We start from the raw sequence: 13,401 nt of genomic DNA on the forward strand, positions 1-13,401 counted from the left end.
ATATTGAATTGCAAAGTATAAAAACTCACTTTTGAACCAAAGAAAATACAGATCACTAGTGAAGGGCTTTAGCAGATAAGAGACATCTCAGCTACAGAAAAAACTGCTCTCTTCAAAAATTGGGACTGAGTTTTTGCATTTCTAATCCTTCCTGGATTCTTGTGGAAATGCATCAATAGTAATATGCAGACACAATTTCCATAAATTTTGCTATGCTATGAGGAAGAGATTGGATTATTTCAGCAACATTATCTAAATGATAATTAAGTGATTATGAATACTACTGTGCATTTTTTTGCATATTAACATGTGATTTTATAGACATATGTAATGTGTAACAACACACCTGCATAAAAATTAAAAATAGGGTCCTATTAGGAAATAAACTGACTTAGAACTTGTTTTATTTATCCTTTATTAAAATCTAGGAAATAAACTGACTTAGAACTTGTTTTATTTATCCTTTATTAAAATCTAGGCCTAGAGAAAACCATAGTCTATTATGTAACCAGAAAAACAAAAAGTGCTTGGTCTTGGTGTATCACAGAACTGGATCACAGGTGGCACAAACCCACCTGAAGGTGCTGAGTTTTTGCAGCCATGTCAGAGGAGCAAGGCCCCCTTCCCCAGTCACTGCCATCAGTTCAGCACAGTGCTCTGCACACACAGGCCCAGCAAGGCACAGAGCCAAAGGCTTGGGAATGGAGCAGAGTTATCCATATCCAACAGCACTCACATCATCTTTAGTTTGCAGACTCCAATGCAACTCTGGACACATTTAGTGCTGTTTGTACTGCATGTCTGCCTACATATCTTTACCTTGACATATCATTCATAGTGATTCTGATGAGAAAAATTAATATTGATGCACTTCCATGCAGGGCAATAGAAGAGGCCCTTAAGTTGGCCCTACAAGCAGATCTCATGTAGGCAAATATTTAAAAAGCATTTTATAGTGCATCAATGAAGGAAATTTCTTTTTTCTGCAAAGAGCAGTTTACCAGCTTTTAATAGATCAGTTAAGAGTTTTGTAGTTTCATACATATTTTTCTAAAGATAAGCAAATCTATCAATACAAAATGTAGAATGCAGGATTATATTTAGAATACGAGTTCAAAATTTGTAAGAAAATTCAAAGAAACCCCACTAACAGGACAAACACCTTGTGTCCTTACAAACACTCAACAGCCAATGATTTTTAAAGTCTACCTAAAGCTGTAAATACAGGATTCATGACTCAGTGCTTTCATTAGTCTTGCCTGGGAGAAGATGGCCAGGTTATCTCAGACAAGACTCTGTTCTGCAGTGACTCACTGTGATCTGCTGGATTCATTTTCAGGCAAAATCTCATCCTTTAACTAATAAGAAACACACTGAGCACTTTCTATCATCATTAAAAAGTGAACTTATAGCTCTAGTCCTTTTGGATAACAAGGTACAAAGGATGCCCCTGGCCAGGTTAGGCAATACAAAAGCAGAATCTCAATAAATTATTAATCCCTTGATCTATTACTCCTCACCCCTGAATTTCAGTTATGGTATTTAGTTAACAGGATTTGGGATTAACTCAAATGTAACTTGCACATGTATTGTAACAGTCAGAAGTGACATTTTGAACCTCTGTCCCAGAAAATCTCCTCCAAGACCTAGAGTCATGTATCTAACAAAGCCCATTTAAAATTAAAAAAAAAAAAAATCTTTCAGACAGCAAGAATAAAATTAAACTGATCAGTCTATCTATAAATCCCCATAAATGTCAGAAGATAACTCTTTGGGATATATAACTTGTCTGTGTTTCAACAGAATGATTATTTGTGTTTTCTTTCTTACCTTATTTACCCATGTCTCAAACTGAATGGTTTTGGAATTTGGCGATGTGGTAAGGAACAAATCTGTGAGGAAAATATAAGAGAAAGGAGATATTTAACAGTAGAATACACACACAAATATTTGATCACTTAGTAAATATATATAATTTTAAAAAAATACCTATATTTTAGAAGTTATAAATACATTATATTCTAGTGATATATTAAGTAAGAAAGACTAAAACCACAACCCTCAAAACTATTTTTATGTCTTGTACTCTTCTGTATAAATAGATATCAATAAATATCAACTAGTCTTTTATTTGGGATATGGTGAATTAAGCAACAGATACACTGTTGACAGGGAAGAAAAGATGGAGAAATATTCTGGCTTCCTATACACTAAAATTCTTTAAAACATCAAAACAGTGAAAATAGAGCTTCAAAGGATTTATCTGGCAAGGCCTAAAGAGAAGCCTATTTACTGCCTTTTAGAAAAGTCCCCAAATGAGGAAAATGGGAAGAAAAAGCTTGTATTAAAAAAAAGTGGATGTTGAGGAATAAAAAAAAAATTAAAAATTAAATCCAGTGTTAGGAAATCCAGATTTAGGAAAACCGACCTCCTTAAGATTTAAACACCTGTTTTCTTTTTCTTTGTCTCCTCCCTCCCTGCAATTTCAACTGCCATTCTTTGAGCTTGAACACAATGGTTACTTTGCAGGAAAAAGAAAAAAAAAAAAAAAAACAAAAACGAGAATATTAACGCTTTACCCTGAGGTGTTTTACTGAATAAGCAGGTAGATGGCTGTACAGGGAATTTCAAATGGCACAAGAAGGGATATTGTCTTACAGGGGAAAAAACCCAGCAACAAACAACAGCCACAAAACTAGAAACCTCCCCACACCTAACAAGCAAAACCCAAACAAAAACCCCACATACACACAAAAAACAACAAAGATTCTCCTTACAGATGTCTCTCCCCCCACAGCTTAAAAGCTTTACCATTTAATTGTATTCCTCTGAATATCTGAAATGGCTATTTCCTTTACAGCATACACATGAAAAGCATGACAGTGTGTGCTTCACTGGAATGAATTACAGTGATCCTTAAGGACTTCCTGAAGGTGAGACTGAAGTAATAAAAATAATCTGAAGACAATATAAATTTAAAATTCTATATATACTTTCAAATATTAACTTTGCATCTAGAAGGAAGCTTGTGCAATACTGTTCATTACTACCAATATAAGCCAGAAAAATATAAAAAAAATCCAGTATGTTCACAGGGGCAGAAAGAGAAACATGAAATAACAGAAGCCTTAACTAATTTTCTTACAGGTCAAAATGCCACTATCTCTTACAAAAATGTTTTTGAGGTTTAAATAATCATTTCAAGTAGGGTCCTTGCTGTACACTTGGTACTGAAATTTACTCTGAGCTCTGGGCTCTGCTGCTCCCAGGTCATGCTACAACAGGCTCTGAAGTGCTCTATTGAAATACCCAGCCAAGGATGAGCAGTTGGGGCAGGCTGGGTGACCCTCAGCCATTCTGTCTGCTCTGTAAGCTCTCCCCAGCACCTCTCTGACTCCATCTCTCACTGCAGAGCTGAGCTCCCACCCTCAGGGCTGAGTCAGTCCTCGGTGCAAGAGGAGATCCTGGCCAGCAGTAATTCAGCATTCCCTCTGCTAATGCTCTTTACCCACATTTTGGGACTCTGTCCCAGACTGAGACAAAGTGGCACAGCTGCCAACACCAGACAGAACTCACCCAATGGCACTGTGCCAGAACTTGCCCCAGCTCCCTCAAGCTTTCCAGAGATGCTCCTGTCCCTTCACCATCGGTGTCACCCTTGGCTGGCCCTGCTCCAGGAGCCCCAGGTCTCTCTGGTACTGAGGAGAGGACTGGGCACAGCACTCCAGTGATCCTCACCAGGGCTGACTAGAGGGGCAGGGTCACCTCCCTGACCTGCTCCAGTGCTCCTCTCAAAGTCCCCAGGATCCCGTTGGCCTCACAGTCACAAGGACACAGTGCTGGCTCTGCCGTCCACCAGGACCCCCAGGCCCCTCTCAGAGCTGCTCCAGGTCACCCCCAGCCCGTGCTGGTGCTGGGGTTGTTCCTGCCCAGGTGCAGGACCCTGCACTGCCTTTCTCCCCAGAAGCTTGCGGACAATTCCATTCAGCAACATTCCTGTTTTGCACTGAACTCCCTCCCCCAAACCAGCTTCTCTTTAAAGTCAGTAAATGACTTTTGCTCTCTGTCCCTCTCCATGTACTCCTCCATCTCCTTTTTCCCAACTCCAGACACATAACACTGTACAGAACAAATGGAACCAACACAGCAGAGCAGTTCCAAGGCTGCTGTAATGTCACACTGCACTGGCAAAATGCAAAGGCAGGCTAAGAGAGCAGATAATCTTCTAAAAATAGTGTAGAGGAGCTGGTGCCACACTGCTCCTGCATTAAAGGAACAAGCTGTGATTTCCCATAGGACAGCTTAATACAGGCACAACACCACCTCTAGTTCTAGAGCCCTCTGAGCCAGTTCCACTGGTACCTTATTGCCAGTTGTCCTCTTTCTTATTCTTAGGCCTTCTTAGAAGCTACAAGTTTGAAATGCTCATGCATGATTCTGGGATTAAACTCTCTTGCACTGAAACCAAGTAAAACTGTCAATGTTTACAAGTAATTATCCATTTGGATGAAGAATGTCAGAAATTTCAAGCCAAGCAAAACAAAAGCATTTCTTTGCAAGAGCAGTATAAAAAGGTGATGCAATTCAGACACCTGAAATAACTCCTCACAAATCTGTATAGTTCAGAATTACAAGTGTTGTCTCCCAGGTTTGTGAAAGAAATGTGTAAGAAAACACAAGCCCTGTCTGGAACAATGTTCTAGAACAGTTAACTCCCAAATGTTACTTTCAACCTTCCTTACTTTATGATTCTTTCTGGTTTGATTATATAAGTTTTTGACCCCAAGAGCATGTCAGAGAGGCAACAAGTAAGAATCTGTGCACTTTTGAAATACCTAACAGCCATAGCAAAGAATCCTTGCAAATGTTTCCTTTCCAAAGGAATGGTGTCCACAATCTATCTCCCACCTCACTGTCACTGCTTTCCATGTCTATTATTACTAAATTCCTAAATATGTAAGAGCTGCAGGAGAACAGATGGAGCCAACAAATGCATTAATATCTGTATGATCAGTACTAGGGTTACACAGTAATGAAGACAAATACAGTTCTTTTCTACACTCTTTGTATTACAATATACTAATCACATTGAAAACTGCAACATTTCTGTTTTGTTTCTGGCTGTATCAAGAAAACTCAGCCCTTTGTTCCTACAAGGAATGCCTATCCTATTAAATATGCTCAGAAAAAGTCACTTGTCTGTAGACATGCTGCACAATGCCTTTGGAAGGCAGTTCAGGTTGCAATTTCAGCTGTTAGAAACCGAATCTATTCCACAAAGATCTCTAAGTTTAAAAAGCACAAAGTATTGAGGACTGCTCAAATTCCTATGACCCTAATGGCAGCATAGTGAGAGATATTTCCAACCTGAGGTTATTAAACCAACTAATCTGAGCTCAACAAGCAATTCTTTACAAAACACAAAGGTGATGATTTTACCACACAACAGGTACATGAAGGGATGCTAAAAACAACAGGCAAGGAGGTACCTTTACCAGCCTAGGGTAGTTGTAGATTCTGCAGACATATAAATTGAAATATGAAACAGGAAGAGGAAAAAAATCCACTTTGCTGCTGCTGTTGCTGCCAGGGAAAGAATATTAAGCTAGCTGGATGGACCACTAGACTAAGCCTGCAGGGCATTTCTTGCATCCCTAATTTGTGACATGATGCAGCAAAGATCAGGAAAATACTCAGTAGTTGGGATCGGGGAAGATCTTGTTAGATTCAGGCAGATTTCCTGAGATGTAGCATCTATGGCCTAAGTGAATGGATAGAAGTAAAAAGCAATCCTGCCTCAGAGGAAACCTCTCTTAAACAAATGCAAAGTGTGTTCACATTTAAATACACTTTCCTACTTTGGATTTACCAGCCAGTGATTAACATAAATACAACATAAGTAATTGGAATATTCATCAACAAAATTCAACAGCCTGAGAATACAATAAGGAAGCATGGAGGTTACCCAGCATTTTAGATCTACAATACTGAAAATCAACTAAAATATACACCAGACACTTACTACAGAAGGTATCTCATAATGCTGCAGCACAAAACCACTGTGTATTAGCATTTTACTCACAGCTTACCCTTAAAAGTGAGTTGGTGAGTGAATTTGGCTATAATTTAATTTAACTGGCTTAGTAAGGAGATGCTGCTATCCCAGCTCTGCTACATCTGATCACCAGTTAATATATATATATAAAAATACTGAATTCAGCATTCATTCTTAGAAAAAAAGAAAAGAGATTATTAGAATGTATGTTTCTGCTTGCTCCTAGCTTCAAGAACCTAAAGCTTGTTGCAGAGGAAGCACAGCACTACCATCCATCTTTATTTGATAGGATCAGGGAATTTTGACACTGTATCAACATATGGCCCACTGAAGACTGAAAAATCTCCCCCAAAAGCAACACAAAACTTGACTGGTTAGACTGCATTGAGTTTATTTAGTGCATTTAGAACTACCCTCTATCAATGTCCAAGTCACCCCAGACACAGCCACAAACACTAAAATTGTAATTTGAACACAGCACATCCCATCTTGAGCTAGCTACATTTTTGGCAACATTTGTGCAATGTACCTAAAGGAGCTTACCCAACTACTACTGTCTGTGGTGGCCCATTCTGGGCAGCAGGAGAACAGCACTTGTGCCATGGGGCTTGGGAACCAGAGACCTGCACTGAGGAGAAGCAGCTGCTGAGAACTCAGTGCCTGGACCAAACTGATCCAAGGGCAGGAACATCTCTCCTGTGGAGATGGGCTGGTCGCTGGGGGCTGGTCAGTCTGGAGGAGAAACCCTAGAGCCCCTTCCAGGACATAAAGAGAGCTGGGGAGGGCTTTGGACAGGGACATCCAGAGACAGGGCAAGGGGGAGTAGCCTTAGGCAGAGAGCAGGTTTAGCCTTAGAAAGAGAGCAGGTTTAGCTTAGAAATAAGGAAGAAATTCTTCCCTGTCAGGGTGGTGAGGACCTGCACAGGCTGCCCAGAGAAGCTGTGGCTGCCCCATCCCTGGCAGTGTCCAAGGCCAGGCTGAATGGGGCTTGGAACAACCTGGGATAGTGGAAGGTGTCCCTGCCCATGGCAGGGGGTTGTAACTGGATGAGATCTTAAGATACCTTCTAACCCAAACAGCTCTGTGATAATTGCAACAGCTTATGGATCCTGACAAAGGAAATCCATAAACAAGACAGATTAAAATGCAGGACAGCATTTGAATGCGTTAAACATGAAAGCATTTCTACTTTTCCTGCAAATCTTTTTGCTGCAGAAACAAACATATAGGCAGTTTCCAACCACCCACCTCCATACCAAACAGCAGGTCCAGCCCTGATCCATATCCCATGGTTTTTCTCACACAGCCACTTTTAGACTCCTCCCAACCCAGCCTCATGCAGCTGTGCTTCCCTTACTCCACACACCATTAGGTCACTCCTCCTCTAAGAACTTCAAGTCTATCTGAAATGAACATACTCCTTTTACAGAAAATCATCCAGGGTTTGCTCCTCACCATCTCCAACTAAATTCTCTGCCTTCAGCCTGGATTTCTTCTCCACCTCCCTTCCCCTCCCCTCTCCTGTGCACCCATTCCTGCCTGTGCCCCCTGCCCTCAGCTCAGCACCCAAACACTGACCCCAGTCCAGAGGCACAATGCAAGGGAAGGGTTCCAGAATCCCTGGCCTCTACTGATGGCTGGCTGAGAAAGGAGCAAGAGCTAGAGAGGAAAACAGCAACAACAGCACCCCAGCTGCTAATTCTGAAACCTGCTTCAAACTGGTTAGCTTCAATGAATCTTTTAATCAATAGTAAATAAAACAGGTCAGGGTGAACAAGTACAGGGCAGTCTCACCCTACTTCCCCTGATTTTACTTACTAGAACTAGAAATAGCAATAAAACCTAACTATACAGAACCTGCTCCAAGTTCACTTCTGATTACCCTTGTTATTTTCTGTCACTTTTGAGTGTTATAAAAATAGTGCTATTTTTAGATGAAGCATTCATTTCACTAATGACTGTTTTGACCTTTCTGTTTAATGTCAGAGGGCTTTATTTCAGAATAAAATCCCCCAGCATCTGACTGTCTTGAGGAGCCACCAGGATAGAAGCAACATGAAGTTACTATTTGATTTCACATTGACTTCAGAAGTTTAAGTTGATAAAGGAGGGAGGCCCTTAGTATAAACACTATTGCCATGGACAAGGCAGTACCCAATTAGAACATTTATGTGTACACTTCAAACATGCCTAAAAATTATTTCATCAATGTGGAAGAACAGGAGTGTCTGTGCATATTCTCTAAGCAGGAGTTACTTTTGGAGATGAAAGTGCCTGCTTTATCTATATGTAAATAATGTGCTGAACTAAAAATCTCTGCTTTGCAGTGTGTTGATAGAATGGTAATGTAACAACTGTATTAAAATCATTAAATGCCCTAAAACCCAAGGCAAAATAAAAGATAACTTTCCTCTATTTTCATTACAGATTGAACACTGGTAAGAAAAAAGTATTTAAAACCAAACATTACTTACAATTTTTTAAGTTGTAACTATGCAATATTTTTGGACAATACTTTTGCTATGCACAAACCTAATTTTATACAAAAAAGTTAGATATAATCAGTTTTATTTCTTTACTACATCAAAATAGAAAACAAAATCTTACAAATTTCATGCTTCTGTTTTTAAGTTTTTCATTCAGGTAGAGAAACCCTCTACATGTGGTAATTGTTTTTAAACATGAGATTTCAGACAGAAAGTGCTCTTTATTTTCAGAATATGGGCAACAACATTGTTTCAAGGAACAGAAAATAATGCCCCTCAAGAGTGCTTTCAGAACCCATTTTCACATTCATGTTTTCTCAACAAAATGCTATTTGGGGCAGAACCAATTTACTTCTCACCTGTATTAAGTTATTGATTCCCATAAAAATATAATATAACTCCCCAGTGTATATAACTATAACAGCATATAATTAAAAATTGCAAAAGGAATAGCTTTTGAGAATAGCATTATTTTCATAATGGCAATTTTAAAATTAAAACTGCTAAGCAGATAGCAGAGATAATGGGCTCCTCTAGAAAGATTAGGAAAAAAGAAGTTAAACCTAAAGCTGTTTCTTTTCTCTAATGATCTCTACCCATCGTTTGGTGCTCTCTGCAAGGAAAGCTGTGAGTAAGAGAAGCCATTGGCAACAGCAGCCCAGTCCCTGCAGCAGGAGGAGATGCAGCTAAACCCAGCTCTGGTTTGATTTTATGAGCTGGAACTTCCTGTGGGATTGAACACTGGGAAGAAGCAAGTGGAGGAATGAGGGTGACAGGGGATCATATAACCCAAAGCATTTTTAATTAGACATTACAAACACGTAAGGAATAGAAGTAATGAAAACCACAAAACTTTACAGACTGAAGCCCTCTGAAATATATCCTGTCTATCTTACATGATACATTTTTTGCCTCTGTTATTTGCTATAAACTCAGAGGTAAGCTCTGCTATCAGAGCTAAAACAGTTCAGAAATTTAAAAAATTGTACCTGTTCAACAAATGACACAGTGACACAGCTTTACTGAATATTTGCTTGGGGAGAAATGTAAGGGAGGGGGCAGAACCAGAGAGCACAAATTGACTTCAAATATATGCACACACACCCCCATGCCCCACCCAAGTTTTAAAATGCCACCAGATACTTTGTTTGCCAATGATTTGAATAGTGAATAAATGCAGCTCTACTGCAGAGAATCAGTTCTGCTGCTAATAGGAGCTGCAGAGGGATGAGCAGCTTCCATGAAGAGCAAACTCACTGAAAATATGACCAGAGAATCTGACATTGAGCCTTAGACTATTTTCAGAATCTAGGTTTAAATGACTACAACAGAAATATCACCCATGATTTGAGTGACTGGTTTGCAAGAAGAAAACTATCTACATTTATACATTTAAACTAAGTGGGAATCAAAAAGAAAACACATTGCGAACGTTCTGGTACATTAGGTTTCTAAATTCCCAAAGCAAAACAACATAAGAAAATTAACCACCAGAAATCAGTAAAGAGACTAGCAATTAGCTAACAGCAAGCTGTTTCTGACTAATGATTTTTCCACTTTAGTTTTCCCAAACCCAAATTTATAATTTTTCTTTCATTTTATATAAACAGCTCCAGAAATATCTCCAACTTTACACACCACGTGCTAGTGTTCAACATGAGATCAGCTGTAAAACCAGGACTTCCAAACTGTGGAATCACATATCCAAGTGACACACAGAGTATTTAATACATCAGCTATTTTTCACAGCGTTCAAGGATACATTGACAGATGTACAGTATGAAGTTACAGTCCAAGGCAGCTTGTCTCATGCATTCGAGCACTTTAAAAGTGTTTGTAGGGCCTGACTTCTTGGTAGAAGACCTGTATTTCTGAATGCTAACTAATTTATGGTTTAATTGTCCTGGCTTTTTCCCCCCAAGTTTAGAAAGACAGCACTAGCACTAAGTGAATAGCTGACATTGTAGGATGTTTACAATAAAAGTAATGAAGTTGTCTAATTAGAAAAAAATGACAAAGCAAAATAATCACTATCCTAAAAATTCCTGTGGTATTTTTAATACAGGCCTTTTACTTGAGAATCCTTCTTTGGAAATGCTCACCTGGACTGTTGGCTTTGTAAAATACACCTAACATCAATCTGTTCAGACAAGCCTATTATTATTAGCTGGAGATTATTCTCCTAAGGCAGCTGTGAAAAAGAACTAATGCCAAGTGTGAGTATGAATTACTAGACACCCAGCAGCCCTGCTGTAACAAGGGCCACCACATTTGCTCCTCACCTTGCAGCCTCAGTGCCATGTCCCAGTGATGGGAGGCTGCCTGAGCAGCCCATTTCCAGACATCCCCTCCCAGCTCAGCCACTCTGTGAAGCAGATACTCCTCCCTGGAGCAACACATGCTTAATATGCATGCAAAGGACACTTGAAAGTTTGCTATTTAGTTTATCCATGAAGCACATACAGACCCTTTGGTAAAGGTTTTACACTGCAAATTTTTGCATGGTTTTAATGAAATCCCTAGTCTAACTCAGAATTCCTTACTGAATTAATAATTCTAGGGAGCTGAGACTTCTGCATGAGGATGCTTTCTTTAAAAACAGCAGCAGCATTACTCTCTGAAACAGCCCAGTTTATCTCTGACCAAGAAAGATTAGTATTATCTTTGTTGTGGTTAGAGGATTTTTGGATTATAAAATCCTTACACTGTTAGCCTTTCATGAAGCATTGTTAGGGATTAAACACATCTTTATGAGCAAGTTCTCCTATAATGAAATCATAACAATTCAACTTCATTTCACCCAGAGCATGAGAAGTGTGGCAATTAAAAGCTCTGCTCTGAGTGTTTAATATCAGCAGGTTGAAAACGGGTTAGGCAATAAACTAGCAAAAAGCTTCTCAGCCCAGAGAGGATTTTTGTTTTATGTCAAGAACACTTTAAATCTCCTAAGCTGTTTATAATGATAGAGTTGCCAAAAATAGCCCAGCTAAAAATCATCAAATTGGCTGCATCTGTTACAGAATACAAAGAGTGCCAAAATATTGCAGAATATTAGAAAAACCTTTAAAAATACCTGCAAAAAAACCCCACGGAGAATAAGTAAAATGGAATGTCCTAGTGATCTATTTGTAAACAAAAATCACTCCATCCATTTTTGGTGCAATTATATCCTTATAATCATGAACAGCAGCATTGCCTGTGAGTAAACAGCCTGAATATTTCAGTCCAAAAGTCCCACAGCAGCACCAAATCCCATGATTATTAAGTGTTTTGGGCCACATGATTTCAGCAGGCAGATTATTCCCCTGCATCTTGTTCATGCCTCCTTTTTAATTAATATGATTCTAATGTGCATCAGGCCCTGCTCCTAATGAGGCTTTGTTCCCACTGAAGAGTGGCTGTGTGGGTGAACACTGAGTCACAGGAATGCTCTCCTCCTCACCAAGCAGAGCCAGGCCATGGAGAAACACTGGTACCCAGCACTGCCTGTGCCCTGCCTGCCCCAGTGCATTTCCCACCAGTCCTGCACACACTTCCAGCTTCTGTTTTGCCCTTTTTCCTCCTGAATTTCTATCACCTGACTACTTTGATGACTACCTATGAGTCACTTGCCCAGCTCTGTGCAGACACACAAATTAGAGCAGACGTGGTGAGAACACCGCACAGGTATTTTTTGGAAGAGGCACAGTGAGACTCAAGGTACAATTTCATGCTTGGTTAAAGGCAGCCTACAACTGCTGCTACTAAAAGAGGAGTCAACCTTTTCCCTGTGCTTACATCTGCTCTGACAATCCTGCATGGTGAGTTGGATCAACTTAATAACTCCAGTGACAATGAGCTGTGCTCCTCAGCAGCCCCAGTTCCAAGCAGTTACTAGAGTTGATGTCAGGGAACTGCCACAAGTGCACAGGCAGGACTAGATAACTGGCAACTTTTCATTTTGGCAGGAAGCACTCCTGGAAAAACACACCAGTCATGAAATATCAGATATATTGATACTATTTTTCAGCAACATGTCTTATTCTTGGTTAGTCCCATCTTCATAGGGACAGTAAAAAAAAAAATTATCATTCCTACCCTAGAAGTAAAAAATACTTTAAAAAAATATTAATACTGTAATTTTTTCTCCTGTTTTCTTGTCAGAATGAATTATTTTCCTTACAATTTTCCCCACGTTCCTGTAACATAACACTTCCCACAGCACTAAACATAACACCCTAACGTAGTACCTGAGCCCGAGGTGTCACAGCCTTGCTGCTACAAGAAAGTAAAAGTCAGGATCTTTATAGGAAGAGCTTCACAGGAGCTTCCACTCACATCTTGAGATATAAAAATAGATGTGACTCTATAAAGCTCCCAGCACTACCCACACAAAGATCCTGACTCTCATTTCTATTTAATAGAGAAGCTTCCACAGCAGCAGCACTAACCAGAACTCTTGGAACATTCTTTAGTCTGGCAGCTGTCAAAAACCTTGAAAAATTGATCAGTCTGTGACCAATTATTGTAACAATCTTAGAGTTCTTACCTTTACTCACCTCTGAGTTTAGATTTCAATGTACTCAACCTAAAATGCTACCTGGAATGCTCATCTATGCTGCTTATGCCACTAAAAAAAAATTCCAGAAAGCTTTTAGAGCTAAGTGTGTTAGAACTCGTTATTACATGACACTGATTATGGTAAGCAACCATATATTTAATTTTCCAGTTGGAATTTCTACTTGACAGCTTCACATAGCAATGTGCCAGAACTGGATATTAAAGTTTGACTGCATACTAAAGCAATTAACTTAATCCCCAACATTTATAAGCATCTTAATTAAATTTATGGACTCGTTCCTCTCTCATTCCCGTGCAACT

General features: G+C 39.5%; 1 protein-coding gene across 1 annotated transcript in view; it reads right to left on the bottom strand.

The window, feature by feature from the left end:
- ITFG1 (integrin alpha FG-GAP repeat containing 1) overlaps window positions 1-13,401 on the bottom strand; it is a 71,508-nt gene that overhangs the window by 47,378 nt on the left and 10,729 nt on the right. The window contains exon 7 of the mRNA XM_050978925.1: window positions 1,831-1,892. Coding sequence (XP_050834882.1) covers window positions 1,831-1,892 — 62 coding nt within the window. The remainder of the gene's footprint in view (window positions 1-1,830; window positions 1,893-13,401) is intronic.

Source organism: Serinus canaria, chromosome 11 (assembly GCF_022539315.1).
Source record: "Serinus canaria isolate serCan28SL12 chromosome 11, serCan2020, whole genome shotgun sequence".
Lineage (NCBI taxonomy): Eukaryota > Metazoa > Chordata > Aves > Passeriformes > Fringillidae > Serinus > Serinus canaria.